At 43.1% G+C, this 26,685-nt stretch overlaps 1 protein-coding gene across 3 annotated transcripts in view; it reads left to right on the forward strand.

The window, feature by feature from the left end:
- The window catches only part of map3k4 (mitogen-activated protein kinase kinase kinase 4), a 107,743-nt gene that overhangs the window by 30,767 nt on the left and 50,291 nt on the right, over positions 1-26,685 (forward strand). For all 3 annotated transcript variants that reach the window (XM_071409300.1, XM_071409301.1, XM_071409302.1), the window contains exons 2-5: positions 11,963-12,171; positions 19,696-20,297; positions 20,424-21,080; positions 24,317-24,685. In XM_071409300.1, coding sequence (XP_071265401.1) covers positions 11,963-12,171; positions 19,696-20,297; positions 20,424-21,080; positions 24,317-24,685 — 1,837 coding nt within the window. The remainder of the gene's footprint in view (positions 1-11,962; positions 12,172-19,695; positions 20,298-20,423; positions 21,081-24,316; positions 24,686-26,685) is intronic.

Raw genomic sequence — 26,685 nt, forward strand, 5'->3', positions numbered from 1 at the left:
GCTGTGAGGCAGTTCTGGAAGAGGGGAGCCAACAGGATAAGATGGTGGTGGCGCTCCCCCTGCCCAGGAACAGGCAACAAGAGCACCTCAGCAATGGGAGCCTGTAAGGTCCCTAGAGGAGCAGGAGGAGTCCTCTTACATTTACATTTAAGTCATTTAGCAGACGCTCTTATCCAGAGCGACTTACAAATTGGTGCATTCACCTTATGACATCCAGTGGAACAGCCACTTTACAATAGTGCATCTAAATCTTTTAGGGGGGGGGGTGAGAAGGATTACTTTATCCTATCCTAGGTATTCCTTAAAGAGGAACAGTGTCAACTGAGGACACCAGGACTGGAGACATCAGGGCCGACGCGGCAGAGCTCAACAAGGACCCTGGGACTGGATACTTAGGTGGCTGGACCCACTGAGCAGCAATGGGCGGCGGCCACTGGAAGAGCTGGACCCAGGCAAAGGGATCAGGATCAGGAGGTTGGGCCGCAGAGCTTGACAAAGGTCTCAGCACGATAGACGGAAGACGTTTGACTGCAGGTCTCGACGAAGGTCTCGGGGCTAGTGACCGCAGGTCCCCAGAGCTCGACGAGGGCCTCCGCACTGCAGATGGTGATGCCGCCCCATTAGCAACAGTAGTTGAGGTTGGCTATATCTCCAAAGCAGCGACGGGCAGAGATTTCAGGACAGGCGATAAATGCACACCTGAGGTAGAAAAAGACAGAACTAGTGACTTGGGGCCTTACTGGGCTGTAGACTGTGAGCTAGGTGAAGTTAGACCTATCTGGAAAGAGCTCTGATCGTCATACAGGAAACGGTGGGCCTAGCATAGCAGGAAACTGAAACCACTAGGTGATCAGGGAACTGAAGGCTAATATGATCTGGACCTACTGGGGTTAGTAGAGCAGAGGCTTTAGCGTCTCCTACGACAGGACACTGAACGCCTTGGACAGGCGGGTCCCTCACTGGGATGTCAGGAGGATCCCCCATGGGGACGTCAGGAGGGTCTCCCAAGGCTGGAGCTAGCGGGACACCGTTCAGAGAGGCAAGCATAAACCCTGAGCCTGTGACAGGTAGGTCTCACCAGGCAGGTGGCCTGACAGGGCCGGGACAGCGGACATGGACTGCAGCAAAGGGGGCTCCCAGGGCGGTGGCTCCCAGGGAGGAGCTTGGAGATGTCTTTGGACAGCAGCAGGCTGGACGTCGAAGGTAGGGTTAGGCCACCAGACTGGGACCGAAGAGGTCTGAGTGGACTTGGCGTGCGCAGCTGCAGGCAGGGCTCCCACATTCTGGACCAACTGACATTCGGAGGTGTCGGCTAATACCGCTTGCAGTTGTAAGAAGAAAGAACTGTGGAAGGACTGGCGGAGATGGTCAGGTGCTAACTGGCAGTGTCCATCAGGTAAGTACTAGCTAAAGTGGACTGTAGGAGCCTTCAATTTTTCTGACTACTTCAATTAGCTCATCAATCTCGTCACACTGGCTGTGTAGACGCAGTGTGTCCCCTCTGGTTGTCACCAATGTTCCACATTCCCGGTGATCTCTGGAGAAGGTTCGACGCTGATCCTGATAATATCCGATCTAAGTTTGATGCTAATCTTGGCGATCTCTGGTTGAGGTTAGCCTGTGGTGGGAACTCTGAATAAGCAACCAATGAAAAGGCTGAGGCTCTGTCTCTATTCTGCTGGGCAGCCTGGTGGTGAGTTGGACCGGTGATGAATCATTGAAGGGGTAGGCGGCCACTTTGACTGCAGTATGTCACATCTCCATTTCTCAGTAGAACCCTCTAGCAGCTCTCCCTCTAGGAGTGGATGTGTGTGGTAGTCTGCCTTGATTGACTCTTCGCCGTAGTAGTTGTGATCTTTGAGATATTGTGGCGGGTGATCCAGTCGGCGCAGACGTACCACATCTTGTGGAGGCTCTTCTCTGTTAACTGTTATCCTTGGGCTCTAGTACTCACTGTTGTATCCAGCTCGTAAGGACCATGAACAATAAGGGTTGTAGAGAATCAAAGGACCATGAATGTAATAAGAAACCTTAGGTGTTGGCTTAATACTGGTAGCAACCACTACAGAATGTCTGGTCAGAACAAGGAAGAGGCAGATGTCCAGCTTGAGGCGGGTTTAATGGAAGATGTCCACATTCACACATCTGACCACTCATGTTTCAGAACTGAGAATCCTATCCAGTGAGAACTGACATTAATTATGGGTCTAAAAGGAAAGAGGAGAAAGAACTTGGGCAAGAGCACTGCTATAATAGGAATAAAAAGACTGTACAAGCTAGCGCAGGTAAAGTACAACAGCGCATGCTATACACTACAGCAGGCATAAGGCTTAGTCACATGGCAATAACCTACACAAGCTAGGAAACTTGTAAACATGCTGAACGTAGGTAAATGAACAGTACAAGAGTGTAGGTACATCTACATAACAAAGAGCATGAGCAATTTACACGAATAGAAATAGCCTAGCAGCACCACAAATGACTAATGGTAAAACCGCTAACATCGCTAATAGGCATGCTAAATACCAATGCATTCTGAATGAGAACCGCTAACGCTAGCGGGAGGCTGAGCTAGCTAACAAGATCAACATAAATGGTCATTATAAACAGCAATAGGCAATATTTAGCTCTTTCTGCGTTGTTTACAGAGCTACGGCACTTGTAGATGCACGCACAATAAAATTGACGGCAAAGGAAATGTCCACGAGATAAAAGGTAGCATGAGGGAAAAGGGGGTTTATCTGACTTTTGCCCTGCCATGCTAGGGGTCCTTCTGAACGTCCCGTAATAGAGGCTGCTGATTGCCTAACATATATTGACTAGTGTGACCTTTACCTATAAGAAACTAAATTAGTTAGGACCTTCTGAATGGGGGCAGAACTGCCTGGCAAAAAACAGCAGTAGAGAACAGCTGACTGAAGCTGTCCGTTTTAACACCTACAGTAACAAATTAATGAAAAATGCTATTGTGTTTTTAAATTTTTTTTTGTGTTCTACAGTTACCTAAGACCTTCATAAACACAACCAAATTATAATTTTTGCAATTGCATACAGTGCTTTCGGAAACAATTCAGACACCCTTTTCCCCAAAAAAATTACGTTACTGCCTTTCTACAATGGATACAATATTTGTATGTTTGGAACCACCAAGACTTCCTAGAGCTGGCCACCCGACCAAACTGAACAATCGGGGAGAAGGTCCTTGGTCAGGGAGGTGACCAAGAACCCGATGGTCGCTCTGACAGAGCTTGAGAGGATCTGCAGAGAAGAATGGGACAAACTCCCCAAATACATGTGCCAAGCTTGTAGCGTTATACCCAAGAAGACTTGAGGCTGTAATTGCTGCCAAAGGTGATACTACAACAGTACTGTGTAAAGGGTCTGAATACTTATGTAAATGTGATATTAGAGTTTTTTTATTTTAAATACATTTGCAAACATTTCTTAACCTGTTTTTGCTTCTGTCATTATGGGGTATGGTGTGTAAATTGATCTGGGGAAAAATAAATTTAATACATTTTAGAATAAGGCTCTAACGTAACAATGTGGAAAAAGTGAAGGGTCTGAATAATTTCCGAATGCACTGTAAAGTAAATGTATTAATTACACTGTTATAATTTTGAAGGCAGTATGACTGCTCATTAGCTTGAAGGGGGTCCCTCGGTTCAGCGGTGCTAGTGTTAGTGAAAAATCGGAGTCTCAGCGTAATACCTTTCCGGGGGAATGCCCTACAGTAAATGTAAACGAACACTTTATAGCCTCAAAACATTGTGAAAACTTTCATTTCATGGATGGTCAGTCCTTGCATCCATAGCTTTATGAAGTTGACTGGTTACATTTCTCCAGCGCCATCCCACAGCTTTTTACTGAAACAGTGGTAGGGACTTTGCTTTGTTGTTTTAAGTATTGGCTGGAGGGAGTTGATTTACCCAGCGTTGTTACATTTCACCATTGTTAAATCCATTTAGGAAAGTATCAAAGCAAAAGAGTGGAGAATTGGTATACATCCCTACTGGTGTATACAGGGGTACTATTTCCTCTGTTCTGGCTGAGCACGAGCAGTGATGTTCCTAGTAGTGAAATGTGAACCCCCATAACCCATTGTCCTGGGTCTGTCTGCCTGGCGACCCTCTGGGGGGGGGGGTACAAAGCCTACACAGCACTGCTACTGTTGGGGGAGCTGAAGGAATCCCCCAGAAATCTGGTATTGTGCCCTATTACCTAATGTAGCAAATATGGTGCCATTCCATTACCTATGTAGTGCAATAATCATGTTTACATTATATTACTGAAAGACTGGCTGGAGAGTGGGGATGTGAACACTGAAAGCCCACCACAGCCCATTATCCTGTGTCTGTCTGTCTGGCCCTCTGGTCATACACAGCACTGCTATTGATACAGCAGAACTTCTACTGTTGGAGCCAGTGGCGGCTGCCACCCGGAAGGCTCCAGACCAGATAGGCGTCCTAGTCAAACCACTCATCAGTAAGATGTGCTTTGAGCAGACAGTCAGTCGCCTCTGCAGTTAAAGGGATAGTTAGACATTATGGCAATAAAAAATCTACTTACCCAGAGTAAAATGAACTCATGGATACCATTTGTATGTCTCTGTGCAGTTATTTTTTTTTTTTCACCTTCATTTAACCAGGTAAGCTAGTTGAGAACAAGTTCTCATTTACAACTGTGACCTGTCCAAGATAAAGCAAAGCAGTGCGACAGAAACAACACAGTTACACATGGAATAAACAAGCGTACAGTCAATAACACAATAGAGAAAAAGAGCATATACAGTGTGTGCAAATGGCATGAGGAGGTAAGGCAATAAATAGGCCATAGTAGCAAAGTAATTACAATTTAGCAGATTAACACGAGTGATAGATGAGCAGATGATGGTGTGTAAGTAGTGATACTGGTGTGGAAAGTAGAGGTCGGCTGATTTAATCGGAATAGACGATTTAATTAGGGCCAATTTCAAGTTCTCATAACAATCGGAAAACTGTATTTTTGGACGCCTATTTTGCAGATTTTTTAAATTTTTTATGTACACCTTTATTTAACTAGGCAAGTCAGTTAACCTCTCTAGGGTATGTGGGACGGTAGTGTCTCACCTCATCAACAGCCAGTGAAACTGCAGGGCGTCAAATTCAAAACAACAGAAATCCCATAATTAAAATTCCTCGAACATACATGTATTTTACACCATTTTAAAGATACACTTGTTGTAAATCCAGCCACCGTGTCCGATTTTCAAAAAGGCTTTACGACGAAAGCAAACCAAACGATTATGTTAGGTGAGTGCCTATTCACAGAATAACACAGCCATTTTTCCAGCCAAAGAGAGGATTCACAAAAAGCAGAAATATAGATACAATTAATCACTAACCTTTGATCTTCATCAGATGACACTCATAGGACTTCATGTTTCACAATACATGTATGTTTTGTTTGGTAAAGTTCATATTTATATCCAAAAATCTCAGTTTACACTGGCGCGTTACGTTCAGTAGTTCCAAAACATCCGGTGATTTTGCAGAGAGCCACATCAATTTACAGAAATACTCATTATAAATGTTGATGAAAATACAAGTGTTATGCATGATATTTTAGATGCACTTCTCTTTAATGCAACCGCTGTGTCAGATTTCAAAAAAGCTTTACGGAAAAAGCAAACCGTGCAATAATCTGAGGTCGGCGCAAAGAGCCCAATCAAGACAAAAAGATATCCGCCATATTGTCCAGTCAACAGAAGTCAGAAATAACATTATAAACATTCACTTACCTTTGATGATCTTCATCAGAATGCACTCCCAGGAATCAGTTCCACAATAAATGTTTGTTTTGTTCGATACTGTCCATTTATGTCCAAATTCCTCCTTGTTGTTTTGGGCGTTCAGTACACTTTCCAAACTCACGACGCGCGGGCAAGTCCAGCGGAAAGTACGGACGAAAAGTTAGTTATATTACAGTCTGTAAAAACATGACAAACGAAGTATTGAATCAATCTTTAGGATGTTTTTAACATAATTCTTCAATAATATTCCAACTGGAGAATTCCTTTGTCAGAAGTGCGATGGAACAGAGCTCGCGCTCACGTGAACGCGCATGGTCAGCGCATGTTCAGGTCATGATAGACCTTACTCAATCCCCTCTCATTCGGCCCACTTCACAGTAGAAGCATCAGACAAGGTTCTAAAGACTATTACATCTAGTGGAAGCCTTAGGAAGTGCTGACCAACCTCAGATTTCCCTCAGATTTCCCACTTCCTGGTTGGATTTCTCAGGTTTTTGCCATATGAGTTCTGTTATACTCACAGACATCATTCAAACAGTTTTAGAAACTTCAGTGTTTTCTATTCAAAACTACTAATTATATGCATATTCTAGCTTTTATGGCTGAGTATCAGGCCGTTTACTCTGGGCACGCTTTTCATCCGGACGTGAAAATACTGCCACCTACCCCAAAGAAGTTAAAAGGAACCACCAGCTTTCATATGTTCTCATGTTCTGAGCAAGGAACTTAAACGTTAGCTTTCTTACATGGCACATATTGCACTTTTACTTTCTTCTCCAACACTTTGTTTTTGCCTTATTTAAACCAAATTGAACATGTTTCATTATTTATTTGAGGCTATATTGATTTTATTGATGTATTATATTAAGTGTTCATTCAGTATTGTTGTAATTGTCATTATTACAAATACATTTAAAAAATAATTCGATTAATCGGTATCGGCTTTTTTTGGTCCTCCAATAATCGGTATCGGCGTTGAAAAATCATAATCGGTCGACCTCTAGTGGAAAGAGCAGCAAAGTAAATAAAAACAATATGAGGTAGGTAGATTGGGTGGGCTATTTACAGATGGACTATGTACAGCTGCAGCGATCGGTTAGTTGCTCAGATAGCTGATGTTTAAAGTTAGTTTAAATTTAATGCTCCAGCGATTTTTGCAATTCGTTCCAGTCACTGGCAGCAGAGAACTGGAAGGAAAGGCGGCCAAAGGAGGTGTTGGCTTTGGGGATGACCAGTGAGATATACCTGCTGGTGCGTGTGCTACGAGTGGGTGTTATCGTAACCAGTGAGCTGAGATAAGGCGGAGGTTTACCTAGCATAGACTTATAGATGACCTGGAGCCAGTGGGTCTGGCGAGGACCAGCCGACTAGAGCATACAGGTCGCAGTGGTGGGTGGTATAAGGCGCTTTGGGAACAAAACGTATGGCACTGTGATAGACTACATCCAATTTGCTGAGTAGAGTATTGGAAGCTATTTTGTAGATGACATCGCCGAATGGATTGGAGATGTTTGATGTGAGTCTGGAAGGAGAGTTTACAGTCTAGCCAGACACCTAGGTATTTGTAGTTGTCCACGTCTTTTAGGTCAGAACCGTCCAGAGTAGTGATGCTAGTCGGGCGGGCGGGTGCGGGCAGCGAACGTTTGAAAAGCATGCATTTGGTTTTACTAGCGTTTTAAGAGCAGTTGGAGGCCATGGAAGGAGTGTTGTATGGCATTGAAGTTTGGAGGTTAGTTAACTTCTTTGGGCTGCAAGCCCGACGTCGGTACACTTATGACAACAGCCAGGCCAAGTGCAGGGCGCGAAATTCAAAATATATTTTTTAGAAATATTTAACTTTCACACATTAACAAGTCCAATACAGCAAATAAAAGATACACATCTTGTGAATCCAGCCAACATGTCCGATTTTTTTAAATGTTTTACAGCGAAAACACCACGTATATTTATGTTAGCTCACCACCAAATACAAAAAAGAACAGACATTTTTCACAGCACAGGTAGCGTGCACAAAACCAACCTAACTAACCAAGAAACAACTTCATCAGATGACAGTCTTATAACATGTTATACAATAAATCTATGTTTTGTTCGAAAAATGTGCATATTTGAGGTATAAATCATAGTTTTACATTGCAGCTACAATCGGAAATAGCACCGAAGCAGCTAGAACAATTAGAGACCAAATTGAAATACCTAAATACTCATCATAAAACATTTATGAAAAATACATGTTGTACAGCAAATGAAAGACAAACATCTTGTGAATCCAGCCAATATTTCCGATTCTTTAAGTGTTTTACAGCGAAAACACAATATAGCATTATATTAGCTTACTACAATAGCCAAAAACACAACAGCATTGATTCAAGCCAACAGTAGCGATAACGAATAAACCAGCAAAAGATATACATTTTTTCACTAACCTTCTCAAAATTCATCAGATGACAGTCCTATAATATCATATTACACAATACATATATTGTTTGTTCGAAAATGTGCATATTTAGCGGTACAAATCGTGGTTATACAATGTGAATACTAGGCAAAATGCAATAACAATGTCCGGAGAAATCTTGGAGAGGCACCTAATCTAATCAAATAACTATTCATAAACGTTACTAAAAAATACATGTTGGACAGCAAATTAAAGATAGCTTAGTTCTTAATGCAATCGCCGTGTTAGAATTCTAAAAATAACTTCAGTACGACATCCAGCTTACGTTATTGCGAGAGAGCGCCCAAAATCAAAGCGGAAAACACGACGACACATTTTCCACAGAAATAGGAAATAACATCATAAATGGGTCCTACTTTTGCTGATCTTCCATCAGAATGTTGTATAAGTGGTCCTTTGTCCAGAACAATCGTTGTTTGGATTTAAAATGTCATTTTCCCCTCTCGAATGAGCAAGCAAAACTTGCCAAGTGGCGCGAAGCTGTCCATCGTGAACAAACGCAAAGAACGGAACACGCCAAAACTCCCGAAAAAAATTCAATAATCTGATTAAACTATATTGAAAAAACATACTTTACGATGATATTGTCACATTTATCAAATAAAATCAAAGCCGGAGATAGTAGCCGTCTATAACGACAGCTTTTCAGAAGGCAATCCCCAGTTCCTTCTCGCGCCTTCCTGAAAACAGGAAATTGGTGTCACGTCATGCCAAGAGCTCTTATTCGACCTCAGATCAAGCTATACACTCCATTTCTTCTCTCACTGCTTATTGACATCTAGTGGAAGGCGTATGAAGTGCATGTATACTAATAGATTTCAAGCAAAAGATTAGGTAGGCCCTGGAACAGAGCCTCGATTTGAGATTTTTCACTTTCTGACAGGAAGATTGCTGCAAAATGAGTTCTGTTTTACTCACAGATATAATTCAAACGGTTTTAGTAACTTGAGAGTTTTCTATCCAATAGTAATAATAATATGCATATTGTACGAGCAAGAATTGAGTACGAGGCCGTTTGAAATGGGCACCTTTCATCCAAGTTACTCAATACTGCCCCTGCAGCCCAAAGAAGTTAACACAGTGTCCAAAGAAGGGCCAGATGTATACAGAATGGTGTCATCTGCGTAGAGGTGGATCAGAGAATCACCAGCAGCAAGAGCGACATCATTGATGTATACAGAGAAGAGTCGGCCCGAGAATTGAACCCTTTGGCACCTCCATAGACTGCCAGAGGTCTGGACAACAGGCCCTCTGATATGACAAGGAAGGAAGTTGATGGTAGTTAAGTGAACCATTGCTAACTCTTAAAGCGTTGGTATGTTTCAGTTGGCCGGCGCCTAGCCGAACCAAACAATTGTGCTCGCATACTCCCTTGAATGACCTTTGCTTGTGAAATGAGGGGAAACGCTGCAAATGTACTGTTTGTCCATTTTTGAGATGCCGTAGCCAGAATACACTTCCTCAAAATAGTCAGAATTTATCCAAGATAACTCAAGAAATCTGTCACAATATATGCACACACTCTACCCAACTGTTTTGGCATGGAAGCATGCGGATGCCTTTAGGGGATGTGCTTCTCTCCTTTCATGAACGATTCGATACATCTAGATTAGGGAGGCACCGAAATGACATTTTTGGCCGATACCGATATCTGATATTTTGCTTGCCATAAAAAACGATACCGATATTATAAAAAAATGTAGCTGCCTTTTTAAGCATTCTAGTAGTTAAATAGCGCACGCACACAACTTAACCAAAAAGTTATTTTGTTGGCATTTACGTATGTCCCCATTACCAGTAAAACATAATCAAAACCTACTTATTTCACTTACTTGCTGTTCTGTTTCATTGTTCATTTGTTCAGTCTCAACCAGGATTTCATCATACATGTCAAGCAGAGAGGATTCAGCTCGGTCTGTCCGTGGCCTCTTCTCCTCGGTGCGCGCTGTGACTGTCAGTGTCCAGCTGTATCTGTAACATTTCACATAAGCCCTGTTTCTTGTCTGCATCGAAGTAGCGGTCCTTGTACCTAGCATCGAGCATGGTGGCGACATAGAGGCTCAGAGAATGCCACCAAATCGCTTGTTCACAGCCTCTAGTAGAGTACTTTACCAAGCGAACCTGACGGTTTGTGTTGTTGAGCAGGCGTTTCAATGCCATGAAAGTGTATCACGTCTGCTACAGACGCAGTTGAGCTTATTTCTCGAGTCAGTTGTTCGAATGGAGCGAGGAGTGTTCATGTTTCAAACATGTTCTCAAATGCCATTGAAATGGCAGCAGCGGTATGAGAACCAGCACATTCTTGAGCATGCAATACGGCTTTCCTCAGTATGAAATCCTCGTCGACTCACTGTGCTGTCACTCAATGCTCATGGGGCTGACATCGCTGGTCCAAATGTCAGTCGTGAAGCTAATAGCAGTGACACCCATAGCAAGTAGCTCATGGATGTGAGTTTCAAAACGACTAACTCCGGAAGGGCAACATCTGAAAAATAGTGCCTACTTGGTAGTGTGTACCGGTGCTCACCCAGTCAGCGAAAGCCAACATCACCCACGACAGATAACGGTTGATTGTCAAGGGCAATGAATGCCGTTATCTTGGCGTTTTAATGGATTTCACCTTTTTGAGTTGTCTCGCTGAAATGTTCTTACTCTTTCAAATGACTGCTCGACTTGTTGACTGCTCGATCCACACAACAGACATTGTGGGCTAGGTTTGGAATGCTGTGTTGCACGTGTAGCGCTATATTTTTTGGGTGACATTACATCATGTACCTACGTTTATATATGTATGCACGTCAGCTTTGACATCAGTTTTGCACATCAGCGTTAAACTAGACATTGGGCCAATGCCGATGTTGGCATTTTTAGATAATTTCAGCCGATTCCGATATGTTCACCGATATATCGTGCAACCCTAGTCTAGATGCATGGCATATGATACATTTTAGTTTCAAATGTTTTGCTGCGATTTGGTGCAACTAGGAGAACAAATTGATGCAATACAATACAATGTTTTTTTTGCATGAACACAACATTTTAAATATCTGCTGCTGATGGGAGCTCAGGAGCTGGACATCTGAGTTGGAGCTGTCTGACATTACTTCTCTAAGCTGAGCCAGTTAATATATTGCAGCTTTGGATTTTACCCCTGTCTCGAAAGCGAATGGTCTACGAAAGCAAATGGTTTAGACTGTTTGGAATTTTATGGAGAGATTCTCCCACTCCTACCAATGAATGTGAAATTAATGCTGTCCTTTATGAAATTACCCTGTTCATGTAAAAATTACCAAATACACTGACTGTTTAAAGCAGAACTAACAAAACTATTTCTTACGGTGACCCTGAACCTTAATCAGTAGTTGGATCTGACTTGTGTCCACTCCGGTAGGCTACATAACTTATAGAGCACATTTGGTAACAATGACCCAGGAAAATAGATTTGTCACTCAACTAATAAAGCCTATTATTTGACATTGCAAAAGCCATTTTACAAGCATCTGAATGCTAATGGTGCCAGATGAATAGCCTATTAGAAGAACAAGGATAGGCCTACCGCTCGTTGGCGTGATCACCTTTTATCTCCCGCAGTTTTTTTCAGATTTTCTTTTCACTCACCACACCCCTCATCTCAACAGGATGTTTTTCATTGCAGATACTAGATCCCTTTCCATAGAATCCACACTAAACATAACACTACTCTTTTCCCACAGGCAGGTCAATTCCTCAAAAGATGATTCGGTGCATCAGAGCCGCGAGGTGGAAGACTTTTGGTACGAGCCCAGCGAGGAAGAGGAAGCTCTGTACGGCACATCACCCCCCTACACCCCCCGGCAGATGAAACGTATGTCGGGGAAACACCAGAAGAACAGCCAGGCCAGGTCAGCTGGACGCTCCCCCGTCGGACACTCTCCTAACAAGAGTAAGTTGGGGGATAAGATGGAGACAGTGGTCACAGAGTCTGAGGTAGAGGGGACAGGGGTATCGTGTGATAAAGATATTAGGCAAACACCATAGAAAAAGTCAGGACAGGTCGTCTGAACGCTCCCCCACTGGAAGGTCTCCTTACAAGGGTGACAGATAAACATTAACCCAATCTACCTGTTAAGGACAATTTATACCCTACGTAGACGGACCCTGCAGAGTGCAGTGTTGTGTTTTGTCACAAAAGAAGCGGGTCCTTGTAGTGCGCTCCGACATTTGACATACTCCTGTGCCACATGAAAATTGTAAAGCGCCGTATTATTCATTGAGTAGCTGTGGGGGTATGGTTGTGTAGGCAATGAAGCTTGCTTGGTTCCTTGATCTATAGGCTATGCATCAAAGTAGCCTCTTGCATTGATAAGCAAATATAATCTCATCTACTATTCAAATAACAATGTGACTTCATTAGAATATCTAGTGATTCCAGGCTATTTGTAGAAACCGCTGCGAGATGTGCTTCTTCTCCGCGACCAAAACATTACATTCTACTTTTAGCTGATATGGTAACTAATACATTCAAGCAGCATATTAAACTGGGATAATGTTGTAGGTTACACTGGCAAGTAAAGACTATTTGCCAAGGCATATTTACAGTTGAAGTCGGAAGTTTACATACACCTTAACCAAATACATTTACCTCAGTTTTTCACAATTCCTGACATTTAATCCTAGTAAAAAATAACCTGTCTTAGGTCAGTTAAGATCACCACTTTATTTAAAAAATGTGAAATGTCAGAATAGTAGTAGAGAAGAATTGATTTCAACAATTATTTCTTTCATCACATTCCCAGTGGGTCAGAAGTTTACATACACTCAATTAGTATTTGGTAGCGTTGCCTTTAAATTGTTTAACTTGTGTCAAATGTTTCGGGTAACTATCCACAAGCTTCCCACAATAAGTTGGGTGAATTTTGGCCCATTCCTCCTGACAGAGCTGGTGTAACTGAGACAGGTTTGTAGGCCTCCTTGCTCTCACATGCTTTTTCAGTTCTGCTTACACATTTTCTATAGGATTGAGGTCAGGGCTTTGTGATGGCCACTCCAATACCTTGACTTTGTTGTTCTTCAGCCATTTTGCCACAACTTTGGAAGTATGCTTGGGGTCATTGTCCATATGGAAGACCCATTTGCGTCCAAGCTTTAACTTCCTGACTGATGTCTTGAGATGTTGCTTCAATATATCCACATACTTTTCCTGCCTCATGATGCCGTCTACTTTGTGAAGTGCACCAGTCCCTCCTGCAGCAAAGCACCCCCACAACATGATGCTGCCACCCCCATGCTTCACGGTTGGGAGGGTGTTCTTCGGCTTGCAAACATTCCCCTTTATTCTCCAAACGATAAAGATGGTCATTATGGCCAAACAGTTATATTTTTGTTTCATCAGACCAGAGGACATTTCTCCAAAAAGTACCATCTTTGTCCCCATGTGCAGTTGCAACCCGTAGTCTGGATTTTTTAAATAGCGGTTTTGGAGCAGTGGCTTCTTCCTCGCTTCGCGGCTTTTCAGGTTATGTCGATATAGGACTCGTTTTACTGTGGTTATAGATCATTTTGTAACTGTTTCCTCCAGCATCTTTACATGGTCCTTTGCTGCTGTTCTGGGATTGATATGCACTTTTCGCACCAAAGTACGTTCATCTCTAGGAGACAGATTCGTCTCCTTCCTGAGCGGTATGACAGCTGCGCGGTCCCATGGTGTTTATACTTGCGTACTATTGTTTGTACAGATGAACGTGTTACCTTCAGGCGTTTGGAAATTGCTCCCAAGGATGAACCAGACTTGTGGAGGTCTACAATTTTTTTTCTGAGGTCTTGGCTGATTTCTTTTCATTTTCCCATGTCAAGCAAAGAGGCACTGAGTTTGAAGGTAGGCCTTGAAATACACCCACAGGTACACCTCCAATTGACTCAAATGATGTCAATGAGCCTATCAGAAGTTTCTAAAGCCATGACATCATTATTCGGAATTTTCCAAGCTGTTTAAAGGCACAGTCAACTTAGTGTATGTAAACTTCTGACCCACTGGAATTGTGATACAGTGAAATAATCTGTAAACAATTGTTGGAATATTGTATTGTCATCCACTAAGTAATGTCCTAACCGACTTGCCAAAACAAAACTATAGTTTGTTAACAAGAAATTTGTGGAGTGATTGAAAAACGAGTTTTAATGACTCCAACCTAAGTATATGTGAACTTCTGACTTCAACTGTAATTTATATATCTGCTTATTTCACATGGGGAGATGTGGGAAGCTAAAAGGCAAGCCTGCTTGCTGTTTTTAGTCCGATAGCTAGCTAGCAAGCTGCTAGCGGAGTAGCCTACAGCCAACTGGCAGGCACAGAACGAGGTAATGTAAAACAAACCTTAGCTTTCATTACATGTAGCTATTATTCAAAAATGCAGTTGGTTTTCATTGAAATTAGCTAACAGTAGTGATGTTTTAAACGTGATTCTTCTTTGCTTTACCACATGGAAGACAACAAGAAGGAAATCACTGCTATCGGCCCCTTGTGTATGTTGCTATTTGAGGGTCTAGGAACACATGGACCGGTGAGGGTATCATGTTACAAAAGGTGCGCGTTGCTCAAAAAAATCTCGCGCAACCCAAAAGCATGCACATAGATCTAAATACGTTAATGTAACTGGAAAGAATATTTGTTATGTGGTGTGTAATGAGGAGCAACCAGACGCTGCACTTGACACATTTATGAAATAGCTTATTCCACTTACTAAAAAGAAAATGACTGTAAAAACGGTTATATAAACATTATATAAAGAATGCTAGTAAAAAGCTTAAATGAAAATCTGGGCAAAAAGGCAAACTCAGTTCCATCATTCATTGAATCAGATGGCTCATTCATCACAAAACCCACTGATATTGCCAACTACTTTTTTACATTTATTTTTTTTTTGTCAAGCTTTAGGCATGACATGCCAGCAACAAACACTGTCAATACACATAGAAGTGTATCTGACCAAATTATGAAAGACATTCACTGTAATTATGTAGAGGTGAATTTAAGCCATTTATCTACAATGACAAGTCACCGGGGTCTGACAACTTGGATGGAAAATTACAGAGGATAATAGCGGACAATATTGCCACTCCTATTTGCCTTATCTTCAGTCTAAGCCTACTAGAAAGTGTGTGCCCTCAGGCCTGGAGGGAAGCAAAAGTAATTCCCCTACCTAAGAATAGTAAAGCCCCCTTTACTGGCTCAAATAGCCAACCAATCAGCCTGTTACCAACCCTTTTTAGTAAACTTTTGGGAAAAATGTGTGGGTTGACCAGATACATTTGCTATTTTACTGTATACAAATTGACAAGACTTTCAGCATGCTTCTAAGGAAGAACATTCAACAAGCACAGCACTTACACAAATGACTGATTGGCTGTGAGAAATTGATGATAAAAAGATTGTAGGAGCTGTTTTGTTAGACTTCAGTGTTGCTTTTGACATCAATCATAGTCTGCTGCTGGAAAAATAAATGTGGACAAATAATGGAAGCCTCCAACATAATCCAAGTCGATATCAGGAATTCCCCAGGGCAGCTGTCTAGGCCCTTTAATTATAAAATAAAATAAAATCTTTACTAATGACATGCCAATGGCCTTGAATAAAGCCTGTGTGTATGCTTAGGACTCAACACTATACATGTCAGCTAGTACAGCGAGTGAAATCACTGGGACACTTAACAAAAAGCTGCTGTTTCAGAATGGGTGGCAAGATATATAAGTTAGCCCTAAATATTTCTAACTAAAAGCATTGGGTGGCAGGTAGCTTAGTGGTTAGAGCGTTGGGCCATTAACCGGAAGGTTGCTGGATTGAATCCCCGAGCTGACAATCTGTTGTTCTGCCCCTCAGCAAGGCAGTTAACCCACTGTTCCCCGAGGGCCGAGGACGTGAATGTCGATTATGGCAGCTCCCTGCACATCTCTGATTGAGGAGTTGGGTTAAATGCGGAAGACATTTCAGTTGAATACATTGTTGGACAACTGACTAGGTATCCCCCTTTCCCCATTGTATTTGTGACAAATCATTCACTAAATCTTGTAATAAATAATGTGGAAATTGAGCAAGTTGAGTCGACTAAACTGCTTGGAGCAACCCTGGATTGTAAACTGTCATGGTCAAAACATGTTGGTATAACAGTAGCTAAGATGGGGAGAAGTCTGTCAATAATAAAGTCTGTGCTGCCTTTTTAACATCTACCAACAAGCAGGGATGCAAACTAGTCACCTTTCGCCGTTTTTAATCCAAAATAGGTGACCTACGTGATTCGTGTAGATCCGATGAGAAGTTTGAGGGGGCGGGTGCGCTTTGATCACTACTGGCTGTAAGCAAACGAGTGATGCGTGTTTGAGCAATACTGGCTGTATCCAAGGCTCGGCCAATCGTTCACATAACAGAATGCAGTAGACATCGATCAAGTGCACAAGACTATATGTGTGCAAAAGAAGAGAGAAGAGACAACCATTTTGCTAGTTACTGCATCAGGGCGCGCTCTGGAAAGACAGCGGGAGAGTGGAAAGGCAGTTTGCCAGTTACAGCAGCGCATCCCCTGAACGATAACGAAGAGGTAGGTGAGAAGTCTGACCACGGAGACAGGGTGAGAAGGTTATGAAGCGTACTTCATGAGCTGTAACTGAAAAACAAAGTGTAGTGGAACAAGTATTGTTATCATTAAGTATCTTGCTAGCTGGATCAAATTCTCAGTTAGCAAGCCAGAGATGTTGAGCAACATTAGCCAACTTAATTGATCAAATAATTGAGTTCATGGTGTGAAAATTAGCTGGCTAATTAAATCAGACAGCTAACTTTACAACCTCAGATGAGCTAACATTAGTAACCTAACCAATTCGCTCTAGTATTAACTGGTATACAACTCCTTGCCTTTCCTCAAGTTATAACGCGTTAGTTAACTAGCTAGCGAACTACGATCTGTCAACAAATGTTTTCCCTCTACAGTATGTGGTTAATTTTCAGAATGAGAGAATTAGGTGAAAATGAGGCATTGCTTGTTAACTTCTCTGCGCTACGGATCCCTTTTACGGGATCACTTTCCTAAACCACCGCTAGAATTGCAGGGCACCAAATGCAAAAATATTACAAAAAATATTTATAATAATGCAATCACAAGTGAAATATACCAAAACACAGTTTAGCTTGTTGTTAATCCACCTATCGTGTCAGATTTTTTAAATATATTTTACAGCGAACGAAATCCAAGCTTTTGTGAGTGTAGCTTTCAATGTTACAACAGCTAGCCTTATATTAGCTTGGTTAGCTTGGTCACGAAAGTCAGAAAAGCAATCAAATTAATCGATTACCCTTGATAATCTTCGGATGTTTCCACTCACGAGACTCCCAGTTACACAACAAATGTAATTTTTGTTCGATAAATATTACTTTTATCACAAAAAAACGCCATTTGGGTTGCGCATTATGTTCAGAAAATCAAAGCCGTGTTCCGTTCGACAAATTCCAAAAAGTATCCGTAATGGTCGTAGAAACACGTCAATTGTTTTTTATAATCAATCCTCAGGTTGTTTTTAACAAACATAATCGATAATATTTCACCCGGACCATAACCTATTCATTAAGAGACAAAAGGAAAATGGGGTGCCCCTCTCTCGCGAGCAGGAAATATTCAGAGGACACCTGACTACTTTTGAAAAAACTCGCTCATTTTTTCAAAATAAAAGCCTGAAACTATGTCTAAAGCCTGGTCACAGCCTGAGGAAGCCATTGGAAAAGGAATCTGGTTGATACCTCTTTAAATGGAGGTTAGACGGGCCAGGAAACACAGTTTAAAAAAAATATATCACGTCCGGGTTACATTTTCTCAGGTTTTTGCTTGCAGAATAAGTATTGTTATACTCACAGACAATATTCTGACAGTTTTGGAAACTTTGAAGTGTTTTCTATCCTAATCTGTAAATTATATGCATATTCTACGATCTGGGCCAGAGAAAATGTCCGTTTACGTTGGGCACGTTATTTAAAAAAAAAAAAAAGAAAAAAAAAAGAAAATCTGACCCCTAGCGCTAAGAAGTTAAACAAGTGGATCAAGTGTAGCTGGAGCTGGGCTTTAGCTGGATGCCACTATAGAGATGAAAGGAACACCACACACTTTGCCTCTTTCTCACTTTCAATACAGTGGATAAAAAGGGGTATGCCAGGTGTACTCTCTGCCTGAAAGAGATTATGCCAACAAAGGGTATCATGCTCTGCTGGCACATTGTAGAACAGATGTCCACATGTGTGTAGCCCAAATAATATATTGATTTTGTTGTGTTGAACTTGACAGTAACACGTGTGTGTGGGAGGGGGATTATTAAATGTTTTACTCAGTGAATGTTATTTTTTGCACACATATAGCCTTGTGCACTTGCTCGATGTCTACTATAGTGTGAAAAGGAAAGGGGGATACCTAGTCAGTTGTACAACTGAAAGCCTTCAACTGAAATGTGTCCATCGCGTTTAACCCAACCCCTCTGAATCAGAGAGGTGCAGGGTGGCCACTATAATAGAGCAAAAATAGAATGCCTGTTTCATTCTATTTCTACTTTTAAATGTTTTTTTCCCCCAAATGCAATGTTTGTGTGTGTACGTGTGGTCACAAGCGTTCTGTTATAAATGCTGTTATGGCTAACTGTAATATTAGTGTGTTGTTTTTTCTTTTCTCGACTTGAATGTCATTTGCAGTAAAGTCTAGGAAACAAAACATTTGGATTGTTTTCTTTATTTTTTTAGTGGTCCGTTGGGTTCATATGAACCACTTATTTTACACAGAGACTGATCATGTAGATCATTTTCTTTTCTCACCGTTTTGGACCCTCACCAGTTTGCGTCCCTGAACAAGGCAGGTCCTACAGGCCCTAGTTTTGTCTCACCTGAACTACTGTTCAATCGTGTGGTCAGGTGCCACAAAATGGTACCTCCTGAAAATTACAATTGGCTCAGAACAGGGCAGCACGGCTGGCCCTTACATGTACGCGGAGAGCTAACATTAATATGTATGTAAATCTCATGGCCGAAAGTGGAGGAGAGATTGACTTCATCACTACTTGTTTTTGTGAGAAGTGTTGACATGCTGAATACGCAGAGGTGTCTGTTTTTAAACAAGTAGCACACAGCTCGGACACTCATGCATACCCCATAAGACATGCCACCAGAGATCTCTTCACAATCCCCAAGTCAAGAACGGACGTTGGGAAGCACACAGTAATATGTAGAACCATGGCTACATGGAACTAATTCTATTCCTTGGCAGCAGCTAATGGGGACCCTTAATACATACAAATACAAACCAACATAGTGGCTGGTGTTTGGAATGAGCAAGTAGCAGTGAGTAAAGTAACCACAGGATGTATATTTTCTTGAGGGGTAAAGGTTCTGTTATTGTATTGGTTAGAATAAGTATAGATTTTTTCCTCTCTTTTTGTATCTCAGTAGACAATCAGCCAGCCCCCTCCAGTCCATCCCAGCCCCAGAGAGAGAGTGAGCCTAACCCCTATAGGCCTAGAGAGGGGGCTGAGCGAGACCGAGAGAAGGACCCCCCAGAGGCTGAGCAACATAACTACAAGTTGGGTAAGAAACAGACCGACCCTTCTGAGGGGATCCAAATAAACGTAAACAAGCAAGTCAACAAAGCAACCGAGGAGCACCAACACAACTATAAGCAGGGTCAAAAACAACGCGCCACCCTGCGTTCCAGTGAGAGAGACCACAAGAAGACCTTTGAAGGTTCCTTCATGCTGGACCCGCTCTCCAAGACCTCCAGCCCCTTCGGTGGAGGCTCAGCCCTCAACATGGACCCCAGGAAACCCTACCTATCGCTGGGGTGCGGCAGCGGCAAGCTCCCTGTCACTATCCCCCACCCCATGGCCCACCGCACCCACCGCCAGACCTCAAGGACAGACTGCCCTGCAGATAGACTCAAGTTCTTTGAGACGCTGAGGTTGTTATTGAAGCTGACTTCCATGTCGTCCAAGAAGAAGGAGAAGGAGCAGCGCGGTCTGGAGAACTCAGCCTTCATGGGCCAGAACAACGAGGTAGCTATGGATTGACTTATGAATTGATTGATTAATGCTATCTTCTGGTGATGAATAATGGTATATTGTGTATTGCACTTGTATGTGTCCTGACTCTCTCTCTCATCCCTTCCTCCATCTGTCCAGGTGGTGTGGCTGGAGCTCCAGGCGTGGCACGCCAGACGCTCCGTCAACGACCAAGATCTGTTCCTGTTCACGGCTCGACAAGCAATCCCAGACATCATCAACAAGGTGCTCCACTTTAAGGTCAACTACCACAGCCTGAGCCCCAGCACCGTGGGCCTGGGACAACTGACCCTGGGGGTGTGTGTAGGACGACCAGGTATGGTTGGATCAGGGGCATCTCCCGGCCAGGGAGCCCAGAGGACACTAGTGTTAACAGAACCAGGCTGTGGAGGCCCAGGCCAGGGTCCCAAACAGAGGACTCCAACCCAGGCCTCAGAGACTGTTTCTGGGGAGGAGAGGGACTCTAACCAGCCTGCTGCTGTTGGAGCTCCAGAGACGAACCAAAATCACTTTGCTTCAGTCGACCCATGGGGCTTCAGCGCCTGCCCCTCGGCAGTAGACGCAGCGGCTCCCCTGGGCCCCGGGGCGGGGTGCAGGGAGCACCTCCAGCGCCAGCGGCTGGCCTTCGAGCAGGTTAAACGGGTGATGGAGCTGCTGGAGTCGGTGGAGGCTTTGTACCCGTCCCTGCAGACCCTCCAGAAGGACTATGAAAAGTACGCAGCCAGGGACTTCCAGGGCAGGGTGCAGGCACTCTGTCTCTGGCTCAACATCACACAGGTAAGGACTGGATTGATTGACTGAGGTTTTACACGTGTTCAAAATAACAGGAGAGGGGTGGTAGAGTGACAGAATGCATAGAAAAGCAAGCACTCACAGTAAGCACTCACAGTAAGCTTTATAAATATATCACCTTTGGTGTCAGCAAAAAAGCTGATATTCCCTTTTTTGTGACAACTGCTGATGTTAAAAGAGCTTAAAGTACATTCAAATAAATAACAGGAGCTAGACAGTAGTAGAGATTAGGGTTGCACATTTTGGGGAATATTCAGAGGTGGAAACTTTCCATGGGAATTAATGGAAATACATGCAAATTAATATTAATGCCATTTAAATGTAGATGTTTTTTTTGCATTGGATATATTTACCATATATGGAGACAGAAACATAAACATTTTACCTTATCACAAGTAGACATAATTGCAAATGATTAAAAAAACAATTTAGTTACGAATTGAACTTTTAATGAAATGCGTTGACTTGATGGGATGATTTCACTGATCCATCGCATCTCCTAAAGCCATTCTCAATATATATCTGTAAAATGATAGTCTAGAAACTAAAGCTTTGGTTGTCTTCCTCTCAGGCTTCCATGTCTTCTCCCTGAACCTCCTCAATGTCCACCTCTTGAACGTCAGACTCTGAGGTCTCATCTTCACTGTCACTTCCCATCCTTGTTGAGGATGGCCCGTTGTCAGGCTCAAAAAGCCTCAAATTTGTCCGGATGGCCACCTATTTTTCAACCCTTGTATTGGTCAGCCTGTTGCGTGCTTTGGTGTGTGTTCCCAAACAAGGACCAGTTGCGCTCTGAGGTGGCTGATGTTGGTGGGATTTGGAGGATGATGGAGGCAACATGGGAAAGAGCCTCAGATCCACAAAGTCCCTTCCACCAGGTGGCTGATGAGATATGTTGGCATGACTGCCATATTGCATCTCCATCCCAAAGCCCTTGCTTGGAAGTGTACTTCGCCAGATTGCCAAGAACCATGCCCTCATCCAGGCCAAGGTGGCGAGACACAGTAGTGATGACACCATAGGCCTTGTTGATCTCTGCACCAGACAGGATGCTCTTGCCAGCATACTTGGGGTCCAACATGTATGCTGCGGTGTGTATGGGCTTCAGGCAGAAGGATTCCCGCTTCTTGATGCATTTCAGAACTGCAGTTTCCTCTGCTTGGAGCAACAGTGAAGTGGGCAGGGCAGTATGGATTTCTTCTCTTACATCTGCAATCAGAGTCTAAACATCAGACAGTATGGCATTGTCTCCCTCAATCCGTGCAATGGCTACTCCTATAGGTTTCAGGAGTTTCAGGCTGCTTACCACTCTCTCCCAAAATGAATCATCCAGGAGGATCCTCTTGATGGGTCTATCCATATCAGCAGACTGTGATATGGCCATTTCTTGGAGAGACTCCTTCCCCTCCAGGAGACTGTCAAAGATGATGACAAAACCACCCCAAGTGTTGTTGCTGGGCAGCTTCAATGTGGTGCTCTTATTCTTCTCACTTTGCTTGCTGAGGTAGATTGCTGCTATAACTTGATGACCCTTCACATACCAAACCATTTCCTTGGCTCTCTTGTAGACTGTATCCATTGTTTTCAGTGCCATGATGTCCTTGAGGAGCAGATTCAATGCATGAGCAGCACAGCCAATGGGTGTGATATGAGGGTAGGACTCCTCCACTTTAGACCAAGCAGCCTTCATGTTTGCAGCATTGTTTGTTACCAGTGCAAATACCTTCTGTGGTCAAAGGTCATTGATGACTGCCTTCAGCTCATCTGCAATGTAGAGACCGGTGTGTCTGTTGTCCCTTGTGTCTGTGCTCTTGTAGAATACTGGTTGAGGGGTGGAGATGTAGTTAATTATTCCTTGCCCACGAACATTCGACCACCCATCAGAGATGATTGCAATACAGTCTGCTTCTCTATGATTTGCTTGACCTTCACTTGAACTCTGAATCCAGCAAATGAGTAGATAAAGCATGTCTGGTTGGAGGGGTGTATGCTGGGTGTAGAACATTCAGAAATCACTTCCAATACACATTGCCTGTGAGCATCAGAGGTGAACCAGTTGCATACACAGCTCGAGCAAGACATTCATCACCATATCTCTGACTACGTTCCATTGAGTCAAAAAAACAAGTGATTCCAGGAGGACCATGAGCTGTTACTATCGATAAGGTGTCTGAGTCATCATTTTCACCTCGAATAGAAGTAGAGGGACTTATGTCAGAGGTTGCTTGTTGTGAGCGCTGAGGGAACTTTATGCACGTGGCCAGATGATTCTGCATCTTTGATGCATTCTTCACATATGATTTGGCACAGTATTTGCAAATGTACACAGCTTTTCCTTCTACATTAGCTGCAGTGAAATGTCTCCACACATCAGATAGTGCCCATGGTATTTTCCTGTAAAGACTAGAAATAAATTAGTAAAAAAAACAAATACAATTCCATGTACAGATAAATAGTTAAGCAGTTAGATTAAACAACTCCTTTGTAAGATACATGTTTTAAAATGAAACGGGTGAATTAACACTCCTCAGTTAGCAGGCTCAAGCAAGCTAAAACCCACATTGTAGCATAAACTAACTAGCAGAAAGTTAGAAATGATTTAAACACACTTTGCTGTATGCTGCTATTTACTAGTTAACACAAAATAATGTATGTCATATAAAATATATTCACCCCACCCAGTATTGTAATCAAAACTTAGCAGAAAGCATGTAGTCCTTGGCTCAGACAGTGTAGTGGTGTGGGCTCAATAGCATCTCATTAGTGTGCAAGATCTTGAGAATCAGCTGTACATGTGATGGAAGAGTGCACTGTGCATGCAGAGGGTTGCAATTCCATTGAATTGGAGATAGTTTAACCAAAATATGCCACAAAACCTAGAATTGCCTTGTGTATCTCGCAAAGGTTCACTGTTATAAGCTAACTTTTTTTTGTGAATTTTAGCAAAACTCCCGGGCCTAACTTCCCATGGAAAATTTCTGTAAATTTCCCGGAAAGTTTCCGACCCTTTGCAACCCTAGTAGAGAGCCAATGCATGGAGAAATGATGTCTTCTCACTAGCAAAACAATCAACATATTTTCTGTGTTCCTGGCTGCGATTGCAACACTAGGATCCTGCTGGGCCAACCAATACGAAAATGTAACCATTACAACTACTGTAAGTCGCTTTGAATGAAAGCATCTACAAAATGGCATATATTTGTTATTATATTTTCACTTAGGATCTGAACCAGAAACTTCGTGTTATGGCGACTGTCCTCGGCCTCAGGGACCTTTCCCGTATCGGCTGGCCCGTCTTCGAGATCCCCTCGCCACGCTGTTCCCGTGGCAACGACGAGGAAGACGAGGATGAAGAAGACGAGGAGAATGACTCCACGGCAACCTTCACTGAGACGGGGACTATGGAGGTGGTATCGGGGGGCACAGGGACAGGAGGGATGAACTGCCCTACAGCCATCTTCAGACCCTTCGTAGATAAGGCCTTGAAACAGATGGGGCTGAGGAAACTGATCCTGAGACTACACAAGCTGATGGACCCCTCCCTCCAGAGGTCCCGGGCAGCCCTGCTCAGCCACACGCCTGCACAGGAGGTAAGAGAGAGTGCTGTCATGTGATTTTATATAGGAGAAGGTTACATATCCAATGTCTGAGCAGGTGATGTATTTCAAATGATAAAAAGGAAATTAGAGGGAGAGACTGCACATTTTAATTGATGTTCCTATGTCCGTGTTTCTCAAACTGTCCTGTAGACCCCAAAGGGTGCACGTTTTGCCCTAGCACTGCACAGCTGACTCAAATAAGACTTTCAAAAAATCAGCTTTTTGAACTATTTCATCTGTATTTTATATTGAAAGTCGTTTTTTTTGCTTCAATAGAACGATCAGTTTTCTTTCACAGAAAATACCTTGGTGCATCCCATTCAGCAGAAAATACCTTGGTGCATCCCATTCAGCAGAAACTACCTTGGTGCATCCCATTCAGCAGAAAATACCTTGGTGCATCCCATTCAGTAGAAACTACCTTGGCGCATCCCATTCAGTAGAAACTACCTTGGTGCATCCCATTCAGTAGAAAATACCTTGGCGCATCCCATTCAGCAGAAACTACCTTGGTGCATCCCATTCAGCAGAAACTACCTTGGTGCATCCCATTCAGTAGAAACTACCTTGGTGCATCCCATTCAGTAGAAACTACCTTGGCGCATCCCATTCAGCAGAAAATACCTTGGCGCATCCCATTCAGCAGAAACTACCTTGGCGCATCCCATTCAGCAGAAACTACCTTGGCGCATCCCATTCGGTAGAAACTACCTTGGTGCATCCCATTCAGCAGAAAATACCTTGGTGCATCCCATTCAGTAGAAACTACCTTGGTGCATCCCATTCAGCAGAAAATACCTTGGTGCATCCCATTCAGTAGAAACTACCTTGGCGCATCCCATTCAGTAGAAACTACCTTGGTGCATCCCATTCAGTAGAAAATACCTTGGCGCATCCCATTCAGCAGAAACTACCTTGGTGCATCCCATTCAGCAGAAACTACCTTGGTGCATCCCATTCAGTAGAAACTACCTTGGTGCATCCCATTCAGTAGAAACTACCTTGGCGCATCCCATTCAGCAGAAAATACCGTGGCGCATCCCATTCAGCAGAAACTACCTTGGCGCATCCCATTCAGTAGAAACTACCTTGGTGCATCCCATTCAGCAGAAAATACCTTGGTGCATCCCATTCAGTAGAAACTACCTTGGTGCATCCCATTCAGCAGAAAATACCTTGGTGCATCCCATTCAGTAGAAAATACCTTGGTGCATCCCATTCAGTAGAAAATACCTTGGTGCATCCCATTCAGTAGAAACTACCTTGGTGCATCCCATTCAGCAGAAAATACCTTGGTGCATCCCATTCAGTAGAAAATACCTTGGTGCATCCCATTCAGCAGAAAATACCTTGGTGCATCCCATTCAGCAGAAAATACCTTGGTGCATCCCATTCAGTAGAAAATACCTTGGTGCATCCCATTCAGCAGAAAATACCTTGGTGCATCCCATTCAGTAGAAAATACCTTGGTGCATCCCATTCAGCAGAAAATACCTTGGTGCATCCCATTCAGCAGAAAATACCTTGGCGCATCCCATTCAGCAGAAACTACCTTGGCGCATCCCATTCAGCAGAAACTACCTTGGCGCATCCCATTCAGCAGAAACTACCTTGGCGCATCCCATTCAGCAGAAACTACCTTGGCGCATCCCATTCAGTAGAAAATACCTTGGCGCATCACATTCAGTAGAAACTACCGTGGCGCATCCCATTCAGTAGAAAATACCTTGGCGCATCCCATTCAGCAGAAAATACCTTGGCGCATCCCATTCAGCAGAAAATACCTTGGCGCATCCCATTCAGCAGAAACTACCTTGGCGCATCCCATTCAGCAGAAACTACCTTGGCGCATCCCATTCAGCAGAAAATATCTTGGCGCATCCCATTCAGCAGAAACTACCTTGGCGCATCCCATTCAGTAGAAACTACCTTGGCGCATCCCATTCAGCAGAAAATACCTTGGCGCATCCCATTCAGTAGAAAATACCTTG

This window comes from Salvelinus alpinus, chromosome 7 (genome assembly GCF_045679555.1).
Source record: "Salvelinus alpinus chromosome 7, SLU_Salpinus.1, whole genome shotgun sequence".
NCBI classification, from domain to species: domain Eukaryota; kingdom Metazoa; phylum Chordata; class Actinopteri; order Salmoniformes; family Salmonidae; genus Salvelinus; species Salvelinus alpinus.